General features: G+C 38.7%; 1 protein-coding gene and 1 long non-coding RNA gene across 3 annotated transcripts; one reads left to right on the forward strand and one right to left on the reverse strand.

The window, feature by feature from the left end:
• The first annotated feature begins 1,983 nt into the window (after nt 1–1,983).
• On the forward strand, nt 1,984–23,604 carry LOC111604830 (solute carrier family 22 member 3). 2 transcript variants are annotated; one of them, XM_023323054.2, is made up of 5 exons: nt 1,984–2,465; nt 20,881–21,815; nt 21,899–22,053; nt 22,118–22,286; nt 22,490–23,604. In XM_023323054.2, exons 1-5 carry the CDS (start codon nt 2,265–2,267, stop codon nt 23,478–23,480), a joined length of 2,451 nt encoding a protein of 816 aa, XP_023178822.2. In that variant the 5' UTR covers nt 1,984–2,264; the 3' UTR covers nt 23,481–23,604. The 2 variants fall into 2 exon arrangements, with proteins under 2 accessions (XP_023178822.2, XP_023178823.1); XM_023323055.2 differs by lacking the exon at nt 1,984–2,465 and adding an exon at nt 7,296–7,311.
• On the reverse strand, nt 4,104–5,015 carry LOC111604831. Its single transcript, XR_002751776.2, has 3 exons — nt 4,853–5,015; nt 4,308–4,461; nt 4,104–4,247 (listed from the first exon to the last, which is right to left on the reverse strand). It is a non-coding gene; the product is annotated as an uncharacterized LOC111604831 (long non-coding RNA).
• Nucleotides 23,605–24,514: the final 910 nt, after the last annotated feature.

The following is a 24,514-nucleotide window of genomic DNA, read 5'->3' on the forward strand; positions in this document are numbered from 1 at the left end:
ATATTACACACGATTATCATTTGATTCGTTCGGTTTAATGGGAAAAATGGGTTAGTTTTATTTACATTCTTTTTAGTGCATAGTTATTGTCATGTTTACTTTTCCACGTAACATGCAAATTATGCAATCGCAAAAAAGTGGTGAAAAAACTTATATATATACATACATAGATGTACCTATATATAATCTCTCTCATGCAGAATTCAATGTTAATGAGCAAATCGAATATTCAAACTCACATTGTGGGAAATTTATATAAGCAGGCTTGAATGCCGTAGCAGCAACAGCAGCAGCCGCAGCGACAGCAGCAGCGGCAACAGCGACAGCAGCAGCTTTGGTAGTTAAAAGATCTTATTAGATAATCGATTAATTTAAACTGCATAAAAAGTGTTGACAAACTGTCTATAAATAAAAATAAGTTACAACACAAACAAAACTGAAAAGTTAAATGAATGGCTGACACTAAATTACGCTGCTCTGGAATATACAAAGATTGTTGATTGCACATCCAGAAATTAACTTTCAGAACTAAGATTACAAACAGTAAAATAAATTAAATTATATTTACAAAAATCTATCAAATTACGAAGATTCGCAATGGAAAATTGGTTTTTTGATTAGCAAATACATTTGCAGCAACAATAATCAGAATGACAACTGAGATCCTGAAACACTTATTGATTTGAGACAGATGACAAATTTAGCTTAGACTAAAGCTAACTACTTTGGCAAACACAAGTGTGAAACGTGCTGCGGAGAACGTGTTGAGCACATTAAATACACATATATATATCTATATATATATATATCACCGATTCTCGATAAGGTTTTGACTTATGACAGCTGCTACAGCTACTGCTGCTGCGTGTGATAATTGTTAAAAAACCAAAAACAACAACAATTTAGTATATAACAAAAACAAAAAAAAAATTAAAACAAATAAATGCTTGTCGAGCAAGACTAAACAAATACACAAGCGGACACTTGAACGAAAGCAACATTGAAAAGGAAAACAACAACGACAACAACAACAACAGAGCAAGCGAACACTTAAGCAAACGAAACGAACTGAAAGAGGGAAAGATTCGAATCAAACGACTGCTTGCTGGCTGACAGGGCGTATGAGCGTTTTTAAAAGCAGTGTATTGAATGGGTATTATAATTCTATTGAAATATAAGGCTATAGCAATAGATGACTGTATAAGACTACATAAAAATATATAGTTATAAAGCGCATACATAACTATATGCAGACTAGTTTCCAATTTTTATATATCTAATATAAAAACTAATATAAAACTAAGACTGAAACTTTGTTAATGCGAGGCATAAATCATAGCTGTGTATCAGATAGTTAAAATGAAGTAAATTAAATTCAAAACTAAATAAACTAAACTTGACTTCTGGAATAAGAGCCATCGATAACTTCTTAATATTTAATAACTAGATAGAGTATAGCAAAAGTGTATTCAATTGCCGTCTAGATGCCTTTTGTTTCTTTTTTTTTTTTGGCAAGCACTCTGTAGACGTAATTTGTGTGTGTGTGTGTTGGTTAGTAGTTCTGGCAGCAACTAAATCAACTACAACAGAACGTCATGAATTGGCCAATACCTCTCTACACTCTCTGGCTCTGTCACGCTGTCGTCCGCTCTGTGCTTGTGGCTAAGTAAACTTGAACTTGACTTTGAGCCATCAGGCGGAAGCGGTTGCAGAGTGCAGCATGCAGAAAGATTTGTGATGCTTGCTGCCGTTGATCTTGCTGGCTTCTGCTGCTTTTGGGGGCCTGCTATAAATACCATAGGAGACAAGTGCTGTTGCTCTTGCTTCCTTTTGAGCGGCACTGGCGGAAATCGAGACACCAACACTCAGCAAACCAAAAAAAAAAAAAAACAAGAGGAAAAAGAAAAAATCAAACAAAATTAAAAAAGCAGCTAAGAACTGTTCGCTGTGCGGCCCTTACCTCAACCTCAGTGCGATCGCAGCGATTCGGCTGTGCTGTGATTACAACTGTTGCTCTTCTAATTCATTTCTAATAATTGAAATAAATTCACTTGGCACATGCTGCCCCACAATGTGTACGCTATAAAAAACACCAAAATTCCTGTTGCCGTTGTGATTATATAAAGTGCAGCAAAAGCAAAACAAACAAAAAGTAAATTTAAAAAAAAAAGTAAAAGAAAAATTACACAACCAATGTGAATATTCATTGAGTGCTCGCAGCGCAGTGAAGTTTTTAGTTGATTTATTCCAAATAGAAGCTCAGCATGAGTTTCATACATCCCGATGCCAGCCTCATCAGCTGCGGCAACGCTGCCATTGCAGCGGCCCCACAAGTCAGCAACAACAAACAGTTCTCAGAGCTGGAAACTCAGCCCCGGCCCCTGCCCCTGCCACTGGACGATGCACACGCCAGCTGCTCGCCACGCGATAAAGTCGAGATCAAGATTGTGATGCTTAAAGTGCAGGTGATTCGTTCGATTCTGTTAAGATAATATTAAGCTGCGCCGCGACGTTCGGCAACAGATTTAATTGCCCGCTCCTGAGAAGCCTCTTAGCGCAACCCGAAACATTTAGGTTCAGAAAAAGCATTGTAATATGGATTTAATTATACAGTTTATATATGCCAGGTCAAAGGCTGTTGAACCCGAGTTGCTATAACCAGCAGTTCAAGCCTTAAGTTTGTAAGACTGCAAGAGAACTTAAACAGTCTATTTTTTAGTTTAAGTCAGTTTGGTTTGCTTAACACGTTGCTCTCTTCTAATAACTGAAATCACAGTTTACCTGCTTTAAGTTAACCTTGAGAATTTTCAAGGCTACGCTCTTAGCCAGCTTATGCAAAGCTGATCAAATTTCTATCAATCCTCTTGTCTATTTCAAATTATATTTTAATTTCGTTAAAATTTGGCTCTTTGTCAACTTTGATAAATTTGATTCCGTTTCTAAGAAGCTGTCACTGCTCCTGCTCATGGCTAAAAGCATGTGCTTTATTTGATATACGGCACACGAGCTAACCTTTCCATACTCATAACTGTAAAGTTTTGTTGCATTGTTAAAATGTAAATCAATTCCCTTGTCTATTTCAAATTATATTTTAATTTCGTTAAAATTTGCCTCTTTGACCACTTTGGGTAAAATTGATTTCGTTATAAGAAGCTGCTATTGCTTCTGCTTATGGCTAAAAGCTTCTGCCTTACTTAAAAAACTTTTCCATACTAATAATTGTAAACTTTTCCTTAAAGTTATGCTGCATGGTTAAAATGCAATTAGAGGTCACAAAGCAAAGCTGCCTGCTGCAGTTTCAACAATATTTGCATTCACACAAATTTAGATAAATACTTACGCATATACATCATATATATTTAATAGTTAATACGCAGTACTTTGCCTTTGACATGCGATATCTTGCCAACGGCTTTCAATTGGAGGCATTGCTTTGGGCTAATAATGTGAACTTCCTGCTGCAACTGGCTTTACGCGTGTTGCAAGTTTATAGCCAAGCTCAAGGTTTTCACTGGAGAAGAGTTTTGTTTGCCAAGGCCAGGCAAGTGGCAAGTCGAACTAAGAAACGCACAAGGATAGTAACAAGTATTGATCAAATGACCCGCTGGCCGTATTCTCTCTAATTGACGGCAAGCAATTTGCATGGAAGGCGACGTTGCAAGATAATGGCATTAAAGTACGACAAAACAAGTTGCGCAGTGAAATAATTTCCTTTTGCGAGCCGAAAATCTTTAAACTCATCAAATTGCTGTAGAAAACTTTTATTGCAATGCTTGAAATGTTTCATGAACTTGTCTGTTCCTTTTGTCATTTAAATGAATGCAAACAAATGTTTACATTTGGCGTAAACAAGTGGCGGGCCACGTTGCGTATACGTAATCTAATTTGCGTGCAGCACGTGCCATAGGCAACTTTATGTGTTACGCTCACGAAAAACAGCAACAACAACCTTGTTGTTGTTGTTGTTGATTTGGCAGCTGGCGAATTAGATCTGCAAGTAAATTTTAAACAAACAAGAGCGAGTGCTATGGTTGAGACTGCTAGACTAGGAGATATCCTGAGCCCTCTAAATAGCTGATATTCTCATCAATCTGTGCTTCGTTTATACATGCACAAGCACACACACACACACATAGGCACGCATACCCACACATAAGCCTGGGCTCTGCTTACTGCGCAGTTGACACAGCAGCTGCACTTGACCTTCACTGCGGGAACTTCATTGTTTGAAATACTTTTCTGTTTAGCTGAAGTTTCTTAATCAAATTTGCAGTGCAGGATAATCACATTTATATGTATATATTTACCAAAGGGCAAGTCTCTAGTATTTCTTACAAATTTTGGGAGGAAGCGGAAGAGGTATCTAAACTCCAAAAATCCAAAATATATAAAATGTGCGTCTTCATTATAGAAACTAATGGCAAATAGGATTTTTTCATCTAAGTAAATGGAATGAGCTATCTGAAATGATAATAATAAACTGGTACTGCTTATGGTATACAGGATTATATATAGATAGATATAGATAGATTTAAAATTTCAAGTCACTAGCTTTTCTGATTTACAAGACCGTTGCGTTCACACTAGCTGTGATTGCTAGGCTAGATCGACTGGGCAAGTCGTTCTGATCAATAACAAATAATAAATAACGCCTTTTTCCGCCTATTACCTACATTTTCACAAAAATATTCTACCCTGAATATCAATTTCCAATGACTATAAAAAAAAAAGAATTTTGAATTTTAAATATACTTTAGAACATAATAATACAATAATATCCATTGATTGGTCAGCCCAAGTACTTATGCATTGGATAAGTTAATGCAGGCTGTAAAATTAATAATTTTCTCACATTCGCCATTTGCAATTTGCCATGATTTATGATACGCAGAAATCATAATTTATGCATTCGAACATGCTCTAGTTTAGGGTTTGGTCTGAACTTTTTCCGTTGCAGATGAAAACTAAAAATCAAACCAAAAATTGAAAATTAATTTTCGTGGAAAATTGTTTTAGTCTACAGCTTTTAAATGTCGAATACGTGGAAGCAGCTTAGATTGAATAGAAAAGCAAAGGTAAAGCAGAAAATCAACTTATTTATTTAACTCAATGAAAATCAAGATAAGTTAGTTAAGATTCAGCTTCCTTAAAAGAGATGCATGCTTGTACTTGTGTTAGAAGCTCTTCAAATACATAAAATATTGCACAACTAAATGTGCACTAAATACAGTTACAAATTAGCTTTGTAGTTCGCTAGAAACGAGAAGATGAAAACAGAAAATCGACTGCTATAAAGCAAAAATTTAATTTAATTTACAATCAAGTTAAATATTATTAGTATCAGTATTACTTAAATATAATATTTATATATTATTAATAAAGTTTTATGGCAATTTTGTTGTTCAGAATAGCTAATATCGAGCCTGATTAGTGCGTCTAATTATGTTTGGAAAAGGGAACTATACTTTATTTATTTCTTGTACAATAATAATAACTGTTTATATAATCTTAACTATCTTTGCATTATTCAGTTGTCATCAGTTGAGTCAGGCCTATAGAAAGTCACGAATCGGCAGTTATTGCGCTGCTAAAACTTCATTGATTAAACTTTTACTAACTAATTGTATGAGCTGAGTTGGAATACTTTATGCTGCTATATAGCATAGCTTCAGTTGTTTCTCTGGCTAGTCGAAATCGTATTTGAATTCAGCACAAGGCACGCAGTGATACGTACGTAAAGAGTTTGGTTGCCTTTAGGCTTTGCTGTTTGCAAATTGTTTTACAAATTGTTTTTGGCCACAGTGGAGAGGCGCTTGAGGTGCTTTATGTTTGGGCTCATAATAGATAAAAATGTTTGGGCAACACGAAAGGCGATTTGCATTTGATCGAATAGATGTAAATAATTTGTCAACAGTTAGTTTTGTATAATTTGGTCTGGGAATCGCGAATCAGCTGCGACTGTACAAAAAAGCAGTGCGGGAGAAGACCTTGGATTTGTTTCTTCAGGCAACTTCAAAAGCTTTCGACTTCCATTTTGGGTGAGCGGAAGGACAGCAGCGAAAGTGAGAGCTTCGGGGTGAAATGGAAACCTTGGTCATGAATGGAGCCAAGAAAGTCAAGCTGTACCTGTCTGAGGGTGGGGAAAAGCTTTCGCCAACTCGTCAAGGGCTCGGAAAAACTGCAAGGGAAAGCCGATGCCGAAGTGTATTGCCGCTCGCTGAGCTTTTAGCCGCATTTCGGTAGTTCAGTTGCGCGTAGGCCGAGCTGCAGTGCGAGACAAGCATTTTGGAAGACGGACGTCGAAATGTCTAAACCGTTTTTATTACCACCTAAACTTAGGCGCCACCAAGCCAAAAAGAACTGGCCTAAATTCAAAGAAATAAAAATAAAGTGAAGAAAATTCAAAACAATTCGAAACGGTTTCAAAATGTGAAACTCATGTTGAAATTATTACAAACCGAACAAAATTAAATACTTTAATTAACAATTAAAATAAACTTTTTGTTTTTTGTTCTAACAAATCTGTGGCTCAGGCGACGGTAACCTAATAAATTAAAATATTGCGCATACGCAGCGCTGTGCAGCAGCGAAGACATGTTTCAATTGAAGTGAAGTTAAACGTTTTAAAAAACAATATAATTGCAATAAATTGCTTTACAATAACTTGGCCAAGAGCCGAGAGCACTTGTTGTGAAATACGAAAAAATAAACAGTCAACTCGAAATAACATAAACGTTTTTATAGCTCCAAGGCGCAGCTGTGACCACATTTTGTGCGCGTACGTGGGCGTGTGTCTGCGTGTGTATGTGTGTGTGTCAGTGTTGGAAAAGTGAAAGTGCCGCCGTTTGGTGGAAATGCTGCTTATAATTGACAATTTAACAGGGTAAAAGGCGCGCTTCCGTTTGCCGGCCGCTTTGCACAATGCTCACGAACTCAAACGGCGCTGGCGGCGGCAATAAAAACCAAGTTGCCAATGGTCATGGTCAGGGTCTGCTTGGCAACATGGCCACCGCCAACAACAACAGTAGCGGCAATAACAACAGCAACAGCAACGCCAACAGCAACAGCAACAGCAGCACCAGTGGCTGCGGCATAGGCAATGGCTCCTCCAGTGGCATCGGCAGCAGCAGCGAAAAGTCAACAATACAAGCGGCTCGCAGCGAAGAGAAGCAAATCGCAGCCGCCGATGCTGATGATGATGGTGGTGATGGTGATGGTGGTGATGGTGGTGATGGTGACGGCGATGGTGGTGGTGGCGGCGACGATGATGGGGACGAAGACGATGAAGACGATGATGAAGATGGAAATACGGTACTTGGCTTTAACTGAATATTAAGCCTATTTCAACCCTCTATCTATATATATATATATGGACTTATAATTAGAAAACAGCCACCAAGACAAATTGTGTGGAACACTAGATAAGTTTTGTGGCTGCTGCAAAGTAGCGTGGGTGGCCTTAAGAGCCGCAAGATTAGATTAGCCAGCACTGACGGCACAACTCAGGTCGGAACCGGCTTTAAGCTGGCAAGAATTTGTTGAATGTGTTAAAGGATGAGTTTATTAAGGCGCTTTTATAACGCTTAGCCATTTAAAGCTGCAGATAAAGAGTATTTTAGCAAGGCAACTACTAGGTCTATATATATACACATAATTCTTCTATCAGGAAAATATATAGAAGAAGCTAAGTTTCTTATCAATCATCTATAACTGATATGGGACGAACAACCCAAGTCGATTTCTATATATATTTATAACTCGATTCAGTCGAGTCATTCATGATGCATACATCTTTGATATAAGCTGCTGTCGCTGATTATAGGGTATCTGCTAGCAAAATTCAGTTGTTGAGCCTTATGCCTGCATGACAGCTCGCACTTAATCAAATCTTTTTAAATAATTCATGAAATTAAACGCACGGCATATACGAACTGTGGTGCCCTACTCCCTGCGACTAATGAGCTTTGATGAGAAACGTTGCGCTGCGAAAAATCGCACAACTGCGACATTTTGGGCAGTGTTTATAAAGCTGACCCCGGCAATAAATTCAAATGGTGTCTGCTTTATACTCTCATAAATAAATAACTACAGACTCAAGCGTGTGCGCCGTTGTTTACTGTGAACTTGGGCGAGGATATCTATTCGCTGACATCTAAAGATATATACTTTTGTTTTGTCAAATATATTTTGTTTGGTTTGCGCTCCTGGCAATCCGAAATAGCTCCAATCGCGCAGAATATGGCAACGCAAGGCAGCTGCTTTGAGTTTTTAATTAAAATTACTAAAGTCTAGATGACATCAGCATTAAAATATAAGTGAAGGCTATGCGAGACTAGGGAATACCCTACAATGTGATCTAAATTATGCACCTATAAGTGCACATATCCCGTATAATGCTTGAAAAGTAGGATGTCCTAGCTTTGTTTGCTAAATAATTAAATAATCTAATGCCTTACCTCAGACAACTTAGTTTTCTTATGGATTTTGGATGTTTAATTGAGTATCAGGAAACCATATATATATTCAGTCGTGCTTCCTCTTTGCCTGTTACACAGCTGGGCTGCGCTTCAATATGCCCGCTTTTCGCACGGCTACAGTGCAAAGAGAATTGCGACTTGACTTAGCTTCACGATTAGCTCTCTAATTAAGTATTGTGACGTAGCTCGTATGCAAAATATTTGCATAGCTCTTTGCTTTTGGAGGCAACAGGGAAATAAACACGTGCCGCGCCAACAGCTGATAAAATCGCACAGTTAATTCCAGTTGGGCCAGGTATCTACCCATGGGAGCGGACGTTTCAGCTAGGGGTGGGCGCCAAGTTACGCCCAGTTAGTTGGCCAACTCATTAGAAATGTGCACGAATTTGTAACTTTCATAGGCCTAGCAGCCACGCTCTAAATCACATTAAAATAAATATAGAAAAAACTCTCAGGAATATGCAAATTGGATTTTTCAACTTGTTTTCTACTTTAAAGAGAGCACGAACGCAGAAAGGGAACGAGAACAAAAGCCAGAGCTAGAGCCATATGCAAATGATAGAAGCACGCGACTTCAATTTAGATATATGTATGTGCATGTCATGCATGAGATACAAGTACATATTTATATTATAAATTTATTTATTAAATAAATCTCTCATGCATGTCATGCACATAGTTTCTAAATTCATCAAATTGATTATTCTAGGCACATTCAAGTAGATGCGCGCAGAAATTTAAGCTAAAGTTGACAAGCAAAGAAAACTTGTAATTTAACACGTAGGACACTCGAGCTTAACTTTCTTTCAAAATAATCGATAACTTTTCACGGCTAAAAGCGTTATCGTTGTATGAGCATACCTGGCACTTCTCTTGATCTAGACTCACTAAATTTGGCATTTGAATAAGTCCGTCCGAACTAATGTATATATATGTCTATATATATATGTATGTGTTTCGTTGCATGGATGCATTGATTTGCGTAGAGATATTTTTGGAATAACAGTTTAATATGGTATACAGGATATCTTCTAGTTGAGTACTTTCGACAATGTCACATGTGTTTGATCTTTGATTGCAAATTAAATTAAAATTGTTTTTTAAGACTCACAAGCTTCTTTCATTTGAGCGCGCACAAGACGAATAAGATCGTAAAATTTCACAAATTTACTTTTTTTATGTAATAAAGTCATATTTTTATATTGGTTAATATTTATAAAACCAGTCAATACATTTTTTTAATGTATATCCAAATATTGAATTGTTCGCTAGCTGCCTGATTGCCAGATAACAAGCTTAAGCCACTTATGGTTAAGTATTTTGAAATTATGATATCAAATTGGAAGGGGCACAATTAAATGTAGCCAGAAGAACCAGAGGAAAACAGGAAGAAGCGTTGCATATAAGGTTCGGGTGGAGATTCTCGCTTTTTGAGCATTTGGTATGCTAATTGCGCATTCGGTACACTTTTACGCACTGCTGCTGTCCCAAAAATGTTATGTGAAAGTATGTCATAAAAGGGACGGACACGCCAAAGCACACGCACACGCACACGCACACACTCATACACACATATACACGTAACATATATGTGTGAGTATAAACACACTCCCACACCCCGTATCATAAAGATACTGACAACAAATCTAAGCAAAAAGGGACGCTTTTATGATGCAAACAAAACTTTTATTGTGCCCGCTCCCAAAAGCATAAGAAGATGAAAAAAATGCCCAAAGTGAGAGGGACCTAAACCTGGAAATGTTTTTGCCGACCCCGGCTAGGTCAAAGCTCGCCTCGTAAAGCAAAATAAAAACCAAACGAAAAAACCTAAAATTATGCAAAAGTTGTAACTGAAAATGGTTAAGCTTAGTTTTAGAGAGTGTTTATTAATCATTGTTAAGTAAAACAGAGAGGTGTATTTTAAGAGATCGACTTTTAATTACTTTCACAAGTTGCTTATTTTCATTTCTGCCTACAGTTGCTTAAAGCCCTGAAAATAATATTCATTTCGTTTTATTTGCATATATCTCAAGTGTTCTGAGCGCCGGCCGTACATTGAACTGAAGGCGACTGGGGTCATGTGGCTCGAGAACTTTGTTTAATTTGTTTAGGGGTTGGGGTAAATCTAGAGAACCTTGAGCCATTTACAATGGCATTTTGGAAATTTCGTCTTTAATCAGGCGTAGGCACTAAAACACTTTGAAGTTCAACTTAAGATTTCTTGGGACATTGGGTTAAGTCGAGCGACTTTCGGTGGGTGTGCCTGGTTATGTGTATGTGGTTTCATTCGGGGTTGTTCCGAAATTATATAACAAGCTACGCATTTTTGCTGCTTCCTCTCCTTCGCTTTAATCAGCAATATTTTCCGCTGCCGGCTGCTCGTGCCGTGCACTTGAAACTTTAATCACTGAGCCTGGACCAAGCAAAATTAGGCCTGACAAAAGAAATTGAAACCAATTTGTATGTATGATAAAAGGCAATGCATAAATTATACTTTGATTTAGTATATCAGTAGCAAACTGACGCAACTAATCAAGCGTAAAATTGGCAGCTTAATAAGGACGGAAATAAAACTAATTTAAGCTGACATAAAAACAAAGCTGGGGCTTCGATAAATTAACTTTACTTGAATTATCGATTTCTTATTAATGCTCCAAAATGAGCAAATCTGCTGTATTAAGGAGTAAGGTAACACTTAAACTTATTATCGATATCGCTGTTGTTCCAAATCGAGTAGAAGTGCAATATCAATAAGCTCGCAATGCAGAATGTTGCATTATTGCTGGCAGCTCGCATGTAATTTTTATTGTTTACCGACACTTACGCGGCATGCTTCAAGTTGTTTACTTTGTATCGCGTTCTAACCGGTGCAAATGAAATTGAAATTACAAATGCGTTGCTTATTCCACTTGGTAGCTCTAATGGCACATGCTGAAATCTGCTGCAAGGAAATGAATGTGCTCATAAATGTAAATAAAACAAGCAAGTGGCTGATGTTCACTCACTACCCAAGACACTTGTGCAAATAAATGACAGGAAATAAGCTGCCAATTAAGCGATGCTCGTTCAAAATGAGAAAGTGCCACGAACCCACAGGCCGCAATAAATAGCAATTTGCGCTCAGTGGCTGTAGGAGCATTAAATGGCAATTTAGCTATTCCCTGCATGGACATGACAATGCCGGACAGACATAACGGTACATTATGAGTGACACATGCAAGTGGAGCTTGACGCAACTAATTGAAATATGTCATAAAAATTATATTGCATACTTTTCAGCGTCTGCTCCTCTGCACTATTACACAGGCATTCGAGAGAGCTATAAAAGCTAAGGACAATATGTTCTATTATGTACTTATTTTATATACTTTATGCCCATCCGGCCAAAAATTATTAATTATGTTAATGCATTTTACAAGACATCAAGTCTATTGTTGCGAAATTCAAATTTACAAAATCAAATTTTAAAGCAACGTAAACAATTTTCTAATTTAATTTCAATAATTGGCGGCGGACAAAACTGGTTTACTCTTGGCCGAGACGAGAAGTATATTTTAATTTTGCTTTAAATATGAAATTTTAAAGCTCAGCACTTGAAGCAATTCTGCTGAAGTTATTAAAATTGATTTTTAACTTGTTTCCTTTTCTTAATTGAATCCAACTGCAAACATTTGCTGGCACGAGGCTTGTCTGGCATGTGAAAGGTGTTCCAGTTCGAATACATTTTGTTTTTTAATTTAAACAAACAAATTAAGTATTTTGTCTTCCTATAATTGCGATTTCTTCTTTTCTGCTGACCTTCAATAATTCTGCGGCACATGCCACTTACCACGAATGTGGAAAGTGGAAGCCTTTGCATTCATGGGCAGGTGAAATGACATGCAAATGAGGTGTATTAAATGGCATAAAAACTGCGTAAGGCAGCATTATTGTAAACTGCGTTTGGTCTCCAAAAGAGTTGATTCATGGAACGTTCTGTATTATCTGATGACCAACCATCACATAAATCAGTCGCATAATATATAATAATATGAGTGTGAGTGCGAAATGTGTGTGTGGCTGTGTGTGTGTGTGACATGCTTTGTATGTGTGTTGTGTGCTCCATAAGCGGCTTAGTGGAACTTGTGAGAGACACAAACCAAACCTTGCCATTGAAAAGCAGCAGCTGTTACAGCTTTCATTGGTCCCCCTAAAGGTCACTGCAGATTACAGTGGTCCACAACCGTTTGTACATCTATGTGATCCGACTTGTTATTAATTATGTATTTGGTTCTCGTCTTAATGTAAATGTTGATTACTTTGTGGCGCATGCGGAAATTACCATCAATAACTGATAAAAAATGTTATGTAAAGCCGAAAGCCCATCTATAACAATATCAAGGTCAAATATATCCTTCTCCAAATGGCTCCGGGAACAGGCATAAGGTAGCCGAAATATTGTTGTTTACCAAACAGAGGGAATAAAAAACATTCGCATTTGCCTTGTAAATTGTGCGTTTTACTCATTTTGCCTTTATTTCTTCTTCACATCATGCCAAATGCTGACTTCCTGTTCAACGCGTCGCTAATCAACAATAACAAAATAATCAAAATCTGAAGCTTGGGCCAAGGCAAACTCCATCCAATTGCGTGCGGGCTGACAGAGTGAGCCGTGCCAAGTGGGGAACATTTTTCGAGGCACGAACAATCCCTCCAAGGGGCGTGCAACATATTCTCATTGTATATTTTTTCTATTCCTTTGGCTGCCTCCCTCTTTAACAGCATGTGTGAGCGTGTGCTTAAAGTATTTCAGGAAAATATTTGGAATTTAGCAGCAAAGTTAAACAACACAGAAAACATTCTAAGTTGCCTTTGCAGATAATCGATTTGAGGAAGTGATTTATATATATGTAAAAAGCAGGAATGTTACAATATATTTGATGAGCATTAAAGATTTCAGTGTGAAAGTCATTTAATCCTCTTTAAGTTATTAAATTTTATTTGACTTACTTAACATTTAAATGCTCATGCTGTCTACACTACATTGCTTAAAATTCCTCGAGGTCTTGCTTAATTCTGAGATCTGAAATTCATATATTCCATGCTTACGCCAAATCAAATAATAAATTCATATTAAAAGGACAACTTAAACGTATTTGCTGTCTCCGTAATTGAGTTGGCCGAATTCAATCGAAACCTCTCAACTACCAGTCCGAACAGCCTCCCGTTTGGGTCGTATTTTGGTCAATACTCATTGCATGAAAACGTCGACAATCTGCCCAAAATGTTGCTCCTTTTCTGTGTTTCTGTTTTTTTTTTATTTTATTTTTGTATGGCTTCCCTTTGACATCGCAAATGCTGCATAAAAAGTGTTTGCAAATTGAATTTTATGACGCACTTTCATGTACTCTATGCTTATAATTAAAATAATGATGTTTTCCCAATTACCTTGAAGTTGGCAAAGTTCTTGTTTGGCGTGAACTTCACAAAAAGGAAAAAAGCACTTGTTCAAACCATTTGTGGGCCAACAACTGGTTGAAGGCAGAGGTTCAATTTGTATTATTGTATAAATACAAAAAACTTTCAATTAATGAAGTCAAGTTCATCAGCAAGTTGATCAGCAATCTAACTAGCTAGCTGTGTGAGAAGCGCAGAGAGGGGCGCTAGAAGAGTCAATTTATATCCGCGGTCGATTTCTTCACGTCCACACGTGCACGCTATGCACATGCCATAATAATAATCGTTGTACGCAGACACGCCCACACCCACCCACACACACACACACATGTACATTAATAACAATTTACCATATATTACGTATACGCCATGCTGCGCCAAATTGTTTTGACGGCTTTCGCTGGCTGCCAAAGTTTCGGCTGATGCCACACTCAAGACATATTTGCATACATGTGCCACAGCACGTGCCACACACACACATGCGAACAGGAACACATAAACCATAAATTCACATCTCTCAATATTACAAAAGTTACTTCTGCTTCTGCTTCTGCTTCTCAGTCCGTTCATTATTGGCTGCTCACTCGCTTGCTTTTGTTAGTGCATTCATGCCTTCTGCTTAATGGGCTGTCAAAAGGCCTGTGGAAATATTAAATTTAACCAACGTCTGGTATGATGTCTAGCCGGCATTCTGTTCGTGTCTCTAAGCTAAATAGTTCAATTGCTGCCTATGTCTATTGCATGCCTCATGGCTAAGCCTAAATAAATAATGATTGTTCGAGTTGTAATGGTTTCAGTTCGGCTGCCAAGAGCACCTTGTTTGGTGTAGTTCAGGGGTATTTACAGTAGAGGCAATGACTTAAACTATGGCAATATTTTTCTTGGTTGATTGACTGATTGATGAACAAGGCATAGCTCTGCTAGCCAGAGAGCTGAAGGCTGTGTACTTTATGCACTCGTACAATATTAAATACTCACTTTAATTACATGAGATGCTGATTGACTGCTGGTATATTAATGCATATATATAGCTTATATTTATATTAAAAACATAAATCGGGTAGCTGTTTGGCCAAGCACAATTGCAATTGACTTCTGATTGACTGACTCAACTATAGAGCCTCAAGAGCTCGCCATTAATCCTATATTTGCCATGAAGATGAAACACATTATCCGCTCAAAACATGGCTTCAGCACGCTTGATTGGCTGGGAGGACTGCGGGATCGTCAGGTTGCTTTGGCTTCAATATGTCAACAGCTCGGCGCTTTTACATGACACGACAGTGACAGGTAAGGTGGTCGGCAGGTGGGCCGAGTGTACAGACGGGCAGCGTGAGGGCGTGTTTGTTGTGTTGCGGCCGCCACTCCCCATTTGACATTCAACTGCTACAGCTGCGCTCCAATTAACTTTGGCGCCCATTGTTGTCAGCAGCATACATAATAGTTGATGGCAGCTCAAAGAAACCACACGCACACGCACTCACACCCACTTACAATCTGTTGTTTTAAGAGCAACCTCAAGCAGCAACAAGCACGAGCCCAGAACACACGCTCCTGGCAATAAACTTATCATTATTCTAGGATAATGGTTTAAGAATAAGTCGGCACAAAAGAGCAGTGCACCAGTGCTACCTGGGCAACCAAAATAGCAACAGCTTAAGAGCTTAAGATTGATATGCCAATTAGCTGAACGAACTCTTTCTCTCAGCATTAACTTCTTGTTGCTCTCTCAGTTACAAGTTATTAATTTGACTCATTCATACAGATGTGTCTATGTGAATGTATTAGAATATAAGCTTGTTTCTTTGGTTGCTAATTAAATAGCAAACAACGAATTCTTGGAAATTTGTTGTGCTAATTCTTCCTTTCAACTAAACTGTGGTTGTTTACAAGGCTCCAGCTCCAGCGCACATTTAATAAGTTGTTACTTTTTGCTAACAGTGCAACACTTAGCTAATATGTGTACACGTATTTAGCATGCAATAGGTAAGCAGAGCAGATGAACGCAAAGTGAAATTGATCTAAAGCGAGGGTAAACAATGTAGAAAAACGCATCCGTTGCTGCCCTAATAATCTCAGTGCCATCCAATATAATTATTATTTATGTTAGCTTATTATGCTATTATGTTTATGAACTTGAACTTGAATGGCGCTGCTCAGGCGTACTACAAAGCACCACTTATACATATGGCAGATGGCTAGCAAATTTCCTGGAACTACAATTCATGCCGCATGCTGCTCATGGCCAACAAGGAAGCTACGGACTTGAGCTACCTATTGAGTTGAGCTATCGGGTATAATAAATAGGCAAATAACACATGTCGAGGCTATCAGAAAGCAATTTGTATGGCCAATGTGGCGTATACTTAATATAATTAGATGCTACTTAATAGGCCTCCAGAGGCCAGAAAAGAAAATCAATTTCCCGTAAGACTCTTGACTCGCCTGTTTACGTCTCAAACTTCAAAAGGAACTCGCCATCAATATTATTATTAAACAAACTAAACAAAATGTGTATAAGCAAAAGTTATGCGTATATATATACATACATACAGGCAACTATATATATATATATAGATAACACCTCAGCAGGCTGAGCCGAGTGTGAAGCGCAGTCAATCGTGTGTTTTAGGTATGAGTCCCGTCAGTCAACTGACAGAGCACCAACGGACTAGAGGACGAAGGAATGCGTCGCTGACGGCAGCTTATGAATTATTTATGGCTCGGATTATTTGGTTTTTGCGCTTATTAAAATGCGAAAATCGCAAGAAATGTTCGCACTGACAGGCATAAATTTCAGCTGGGAATCAATTGAAAACTTCAATTGAGCAACGCAGCAGAAGTTTCAAGCGCATAAACAGCTTAAGCAAAAAGACGAGAAGATAAATTGAAATGAATTTTCTTAGTGAGCATTAACAGAAATGCTTTTATTGTCGGCTAATCTAAATATATGCCAAGTGGTAAACTCTCCAACTCACAGTCATATTATAGGTGAGAAGCTCAATGTGAGGCTCAGCGAAAATGTGCAAAGGTCTAGTAACAATGAGGCTTTAAAAGCTGCAGAGGGAGGCGCACAGTTACCAATTTCAATCAAGCTTGCGTAGGCTTCAACAAAATCTTAACCAGCGCGACCTAATATAGGACCTGCCAATCAAATTCGACACAATTATAATTTTATACAACTCTTGATGTAAAACAATTAGCGCAAAACAATTTGGCAGCAACGCCTGCGCTGGTAGTCGCTGGCATGTTAATGACCTTTTTACAGGCGAACGCTAATGTGTACAGCCACGCCCAAGAGCCTAACACGCCCATCAAATCAGTTGACAGCCGGAAGTGGGAGAACGGTAGCTAATTGTGAATCCCTCCACGGGGCGTATGAGTAATGTTCTTTGCTCCAAGCTCGAAGCTCGCTTATGCAATGTGCTTCGATAGGGTTCAACAGATTCGACTGGGTGGGGAAGTTTATTGAACTGTCACGTGACCGCATAAAAAATATACGAGAAAAGGTTCATTTATTTACAGTTATTTGTTTTTTACGACTCGCAACAACAACAACAAGAGCCGGCAATTGGCATTAACCTTCAAAACTATTTGCTCAAGTGTCAGGCCGAATATATCAATAAGTCGATGCGAGCAATCGGACTGAACAATCGCCCGTTAAATGAACCAGCTTATTTGCTTAACTGATTGTGAAACATTTCGGGCTATAAATAGAGCGTGCCATGCAGCTAGGCAAAAGCCTTGCATATTTATAGGCACAGCCCGTCAAATGGAAGTCGAACATCAAAAATGCCCATGGCAAACGCTTATTGAGTTTCCACCTTTGGTATTTGTGTGCAGGTCTTTAATTTATGCACAGCTCGAAATTGATAGAGCAAAGCGCTTTCCATGCATTATGCATATTCCTGTTCTACAGCTTAACAATAACTTTAACCCTGCTCAAGGTGTGTTCTCGTGTCGCTCGCGCGACAGTTGGCGCGAAGTGTTCTACATACACATGCATATATGCGCATCCTCTATATCGTCGTCATGTGGATAAATTATGCTCGCTCACGAAGAGAAAAGATCATATCGGATTGAGAGCTGTGTGTCGGTTTGATGCTGGAGACTTTCGGAATACGAATTCCCGCCTTTCAAAATGAAATAATGAGACTTATTCCTGAGCAACAAAAGTATTGCCGGACAAGTGAAACTGCAGTTGCTAAGACTTGATAGATTTCAATAAATTTATATATTTTATTAATTTATCATGAATTTAAAAGCTTATTAAGTGTCAAAGCTCAAAAACGAATTGGTTTTCAAGCTAAGCAAGAGTTTGGGCCGTATGTTAGACAAGTCTATTGGCTATTACATTTATCTACATAAGATATATATTTTATATTAATAGAAATATATATATGAATAAATTATATATTACTTTTTATTACATTTAGAGAAAGTACAAATATATATATGGCTTACAATAAACATTGTGAAACTGTTTCTGAAGCGTCTCAAGCCCACTCGATAACTTATGTTCATCATATAAAATATTCGATTCGATTTGAGCATATGGATAATTAAATGAAAGCCCCTATACAGTAGTTTGTATGATATATATATATATATATATATATAGACTAGCTATACAGCAAACCCACAATGAAGAGAAAAACGAAAAGCACATTTTAGTGTTTTGACGCACGGAACAAACAAAATATTATTATGACAAAAACTAAATAAAAATGCGACAGTAAAATATAAAAAGTTAGTGTGGTAGGGAGTGCCCGACCAGGTTATACCCTGAACAGAAATTTTGCAATGGAGTATAAACGAAAAGCAGAGTATCAGCACTCTGTGTATACTTGGGAAAGTCAATTTAGGGAACTTAAAAGTTCAAAATGCTTAAATATCTTCAAATATTTGAAAATTTATATCGATTTTAATCGATTCCATGAAAATGAAAAAAAGCTAAACAACAGTTGCGCGCCTAGTCTTTAGATCTTATAGACATATAACATACTGTTTGTTCAACTCGATTTGTATATACTATAAAAAGTAATATCTAATGTAATGTATATTGTATATCTTGTTATTTATTTATTGCTGTTACAAACAATTTAAGAAAACCATACAATCGGCTCATGCTATATAGAAGGCAAGGGAGAAGCACAGCGTGAATTGAGCGCAATTGTGGGAAGATGCCAACCAACTCTCTATATATACATACATATAGATATATATCTATGTATATATGCATGCACATAATAAGTACATATACATGTATAAGTATGGGATGTCAGCTGAGTACTTTAAGGACCGACACTTGGGGTAGTTGTTGTCTTTCCTGGGCAGACAAAAACGAAAATAAGTGGCAAAAACTTTACCAGCTCCAAAAGTTTTGTACTTTCAACTTACCCGACGAGCGTGTTATTGAAGAACTTGGCCAATGATTGCAATGGCAATATGAATAAAAGCGTTGTAAGAAGCAAATAGAAAGAGGCGTCCAAATATACCCTGCAAATTGAGCTAATAAAAGGAGATTTAAATTGAGAAAACTTGACTGAAATATATATATGTATATATATTTAAAAATTTAATTTGAGAATATCTTTACATAATATATATTTGCATTTATTCATAATCAAAATATTATCGATATCTTTTTTTGCCTATTTAATACGATTTTAATTTGATGACTCCCTTGTAACAACTTTACCTGGACAGGTTTTCTAGGTAATTAGGTATTCAAGTGGTTGACCTGTCTCAGGGCCGCTGAGCAACAGCAAAGAAAAGACAAAGCAAGCCCAAATGCTGTAAAATACGCAAAACTGGTCGGAAATAATGAATGAAAACAGGGCGTATGCGTAATGCGGCTGTATATTATGTATAGTATACCGTATGCCGAATGCCGTATGCAGTAGCATATATACCGTATATACCGTATATAGTATACTGCATACCGTACGCAGAGTACAGCATTGTGTGACCCACAAAGATGACCTGATTCACAGCTGGCCAAGGACATGACAGTTGCCGGCAGCCGGCAGCCGGCAGCTGGCAGCTGGCAGCCGGCAGTCGGCAGTCGTTGAGAGCACAGCTTTGAACCTTATAGTATGCGCCTCGGCTGAATTGCAATCCCATCAATGATAGCCAGTGTGTGTGTGTGTGTGCGTCTCGATTAGCTGTGTAGTTGTTGCTGTCTGGGTTTGCGTTTTAAATTACTTCAAAAGCGCTATAAATAGAGCTAGGTTAAGCAGGAGCTCCGAGGGCCAGGATCTGGCCCAGGCGCAGGCTACGGTGCTAAAGCAATTTATATTCATTATTTGATAAGAGGCAAGTCGCTATGCAACAGATTCCTGATACGAGTGTTGACGGTTAGTTTAGACCGCAGCAGACACTGCAGCCAATAGAATGCCGCTTAGCAGCAGGCTCACTGAATGCACTCGTGCCGAGCATGGCCGATACTTGAGATAATCAAGGGAAAAGTCCTTAATGGCGTTTGTGCATGTGAGTGGGTGAGCGAGTGGGTGTGTGGGTGTATGGATGTGTGTGGGTAGTAGTTGAGATATTTGTGCTCAATGTTAGGTAAAGGTCAGACTTACTTAGGCTTTATTTTGCGGTTAAACAAAATTCTAAGAGGATTTTGTCAAATTTGAGGTAAAAGCGACGTTGGAATTTCTAATTGGAGTACTAATTGGACTCTAATCAAATTTCAAGCGGCATTGGTTAAGGCTTTCGGACAAAGTTTAAATTTCAACCAGAATTCAATTAGCCTGAGTTTGTGGGAGGCTTTGTTAAAAGTCAGCTGCAGTTGAATACAAATTATATAATGCTGACGCAAATTGCAGCTCAAGTTGCACTGTGTGACTTAATCTTATATTTTAGATTCAAATGAATCAAATTGAATGAGTCTTTTTGAAGTAGATCTTACACTAGGTGCCTTATTAATCTCTCTTTTCACCTATTCTCAATCTCTTTGCAGCCAGAATCACCTTTGCTACCATTGAAGGAGGACGACTCCACGCCATTCAAAACTCCGAATAACTCACCTGTATACGTAACTAAACCGCACATATCACCAACACCATCACGTGGCAAGTATAACGCGCCTGGTAGTGAAACAGCGCACACATCAAACAACAAGGGTCGACGGCGCAGCTCGCTGACCACCTACTCCTCGCCCAACCCCTCGCCGACGCCATCATCTTCGCTCACATCCACGCTCAACTTTGAACAGTGCGAGCCCAACAACAACAACGAGGAGGAGTTCTATACACCGCTCGGCGGACAGACGCCAAACCACAAGCACCTACAAGAGTACAAGCTCCATCCGAACGACACCTTCGCACGTCTCGAGGGGAAGCAGCCGAAGCCAAACACCAAGATGCAAAGCAAAGTGGATGCAGTGGGCCATATCACCGGCCATTGGGGCAAATGGCAATTGCGTACAGTGCTCTTAATCTTCCTGTGCAAAATACCTTCTTCCTGGTTTATGGCTTGTATCATTTTCACGGCACCGGCGCCCCGCCATGGTGAATTCTTCTGCAAGCCGCCCTCTGAGATTGGCGTCCACAATCAGACGGCATGGATCAAAGTGTCGCATCCGCAAAAAGAGGAGAAAGAGGATCAAGAGTTTACCATCGACTTTTGTAATGTGTACGAGGATGCCCAGCAGCATGCTCATCACTATTATAAGTACGCAGACAGTGCCCAGGAGCCGCGCATCTGGGAGAAACCACAACATCGCAACTCCAATGTAATACCCTGCACGGAATTTCAGCATGAAAGCACCTACCAATCGGTGGTCACACAATATGATCTCGTCTGCTCCCGCGACATACTCGTCTCCGTAACCCAGTTCTTCCATCTGTTTGGGGTGCTCACCGGCGGCATTTTAGCCAATCACCTTTTAAAACAGTATGTCTAATTGGAAATCGCGCAATTTTAATTGGAATTGACACTCCAACTGATCTCTGTCTCTCGCTCTCTCTTCTCTATAGCTTCAGTCCACGCAGCGTGATGCTCTTTGGCATGATCACGCAAATCTTTTGCGGCAATTTAACTGGTCATGTGGCTTCCTATGAACTTCATGTTTTCTTCAGATGTCTCTCCGCTGTCTGCTGTGCTCAAATGTACACCGCTGGTGGCATGATAAGTAAGTTCTTATCAGAAGCACTTAGCACTATCGATTTCACACATAAATAACTTTTGCATTTCAGTGTCGGATATAACAGGCGGCAAATATCGCACATGTGTCTCAACACTCTTCGAGCAATTCTGGTCTATTGGGGTTATGATGTTGCCAGGATTAGCCAGCTTTTGGTCCAGCTGGTCACATCTCTATATGGCCATCTCTTGGCCCACAGTTATACTCATTTACCTATGGCAGTAAGTATTACAAATACCAACTAAAGCTAGAGAAATAAGCACATGCTTATATTTCAAATTGGAGCTCGAATTTGAGCTCGAAAAAAGTCTTGGTGTCTGTTGTCTGGGTGGCAACTCTGCACGCATCTTAGAGATGGAACTAGTGCTTATCGAAATAAATGCGACGAATTAATTTACAAATTTGTATTAAATTACTTTTTTAGATGGATACCCGATTCACCGCGCTGGATGATTGACCGAGGTCGTGTGCTGGAAGCCAAGAAGATATTGCTTGAGTGTGCCGAGATGAATGGCACCCGCCTCAGTCTGCCACATGACATTGACCAACAGCTGGAGCTGCAGGCACAAACGGCCATGGATGCACCACCTCCAGCAAGCTGGTGGTCCATCTGGAAGGGTGACAAGGCAGTGCGACACATGATCTGCGTACATCTGGCCTGGTCGCTATACATCAGCGTCTACTATGGCTGTCTGCTGAATATACGATCCTTCAGTCGGGAGCATCTTTACATCAATACCTTTTTCGCCGGCTTAAGCGAGATGATTGGCACTTTCATTGGACTCTATTTGATCATGAAGACCACACGCAAATGGCTCTGGGCGGGTATCTTCAATATTGTGGCTGGCTGTTTTGCCTGGTGTTGCTGGCTGGTACCCAAGCCAGGGGTCGTGTCTCTAGATGCCAACGTTGCGATGCTCATGTGCACGGCTATGGTGTCCAAGATGGCCATATCAACTTCTCTGTCCATACTGACCACCAGCACTGTTGAGCTGGTGAGCCAGGAGAAGCGCAAAATAGCTTCCTTTTCGACAATATGCTGGGCACGCTTCTGGCTTTTGGGTGCCCCATTCATTGGCTCCACCGTCGTCATTGGGCAACTTATACCGCAGACCTGGTACACTGCACTGGCAGTCGCTGGCGGAGTCTGCATGTCCTTGATTAGTAGTCCACGCACCCACCCGATCTTGCGGCCCGCCTCGCCAGCGTCACATGGCGCACAGAACATAACCACACAGTTCACTGTCATCGATGGACTGGACAACAAGGGCTATGAGCCCAGCTCCAATGCTAGCAATACCATCTATGCTGCAAATACTTTTAGGAAATTGACCACACCACAGTCGAATTTACCCCCACAGCTAATGCCCGGAATTTGGACGACCAAAACACATGAGGATATCCCACCAATGTGATAAAATACACAACTGTCCGTGCTAAATGAGGTTAGGGCAACCAAAACCGCTGTTGGAATTGTGCAAAAGTGAGGTTAGAATAGATATTTGAAATGGAATTGCGATTTTGGTGGCGCTGTGAATTTTACAATGGAAAAGTCTTAGAAATTTGATATACTCTATAAAAACTCTTTTGTGCTATACGTATATATAGATATATATATATATATATATAAATGTAACTATCTAGATTCATCTAGAATCAAACTTTTATAAAGCACACGAAAATTACACTTTTTGACGTTTGTAGGCAAAGTTCAAGCGCTATTCGCCCTATACAATACCGAAGAGAACCGAGCACAGTTTACAAAACAAACTCAAAATTAATGCTCAAAAAATGAGACAAAATCGATGTAACAATAATACCTTTCTAAAATGACAAAGATAACTTTTTAAGTAGAGAAACCTTTAAGCTTAAAGCTATACATAATATTTCAATTTTAAAAGACGCTCCTACAAACCTTTAGAATGAATAACTCTAAGTTTTAGCATACTAATATATATTTATGTCTAATTTGCAAATAATTTTGATCAACCGAAACGTTTGCTGTTTGACCCAGAAAAGACCCTAACATGAATCTAATATATAATAGCATCAGCATAGCCATATATGAAATACACACCTAAGTTAGTAAATGGAATGTGGAACATTTCGAAAGCAGCCCAGTATTATAAATAAACAGAAAACTTGTCCTCAATAAATGTATTGTTATTCTATATGTCTCAAATCCCACACAGTAGTTACTTATCTAATATATGTAGAAGAAAGAATTGTTTCCTATAAACTTATATCAACCAAACTGATGATAACGTATAAATATAACTATATATACACATATATATATATATATATCTCGTCTTGAGTAACCTAGAGCTGTTCCACATTTGAGTGATTGTGTTGAAAACACCTGGAGAGAATTGCAAGAAAAGACATACATTAAGTATTTACATTTAATTCTTTATTAATTAAATTAAACAATAATAATTCTACACGT

This window comes from Drosophila hydei, unplaced genomic scaffold (genome assembly GCF_003285905.1).
Source record: "Drosophila hydei strain 15085-1641.00,03,60 unplaced genomic scaffold, DhydRS2 tig00000063-arrow-pilon, whole genome shotgun sequence".
Lineage (NCBI taxonomy): Eukaryota > Metazoa > Arthropoda > Insecta > Diptera > Drosophilidae > Drosophila > Drosophila hydei.

Excerpts from the sequence above, each read along its gene's own strand:
- LOC111604830 (XM_023323054.2), top strand. The coding sequence starts at position 2,265 with ATGAGTTTCATACATCCCGATGCCAGCCTCATCAGCTGCGGCAACGCT. Across the intron at positions 2,466-20,880 it reads TTGTGATGCTTAAAGTGCAG|CCAGAATCACCTTTGCTACC; the intron begins GTGATTCGTTCG and ends ATCTCTTTGCAG. Across the intron at positions 22,287-22,489 it reads ATACTCATTTACCTATGGCA|ATGGATACCCGATTCACCGC; the intron begins GTAAGTATTACA and ends TTACTTTTTTAG.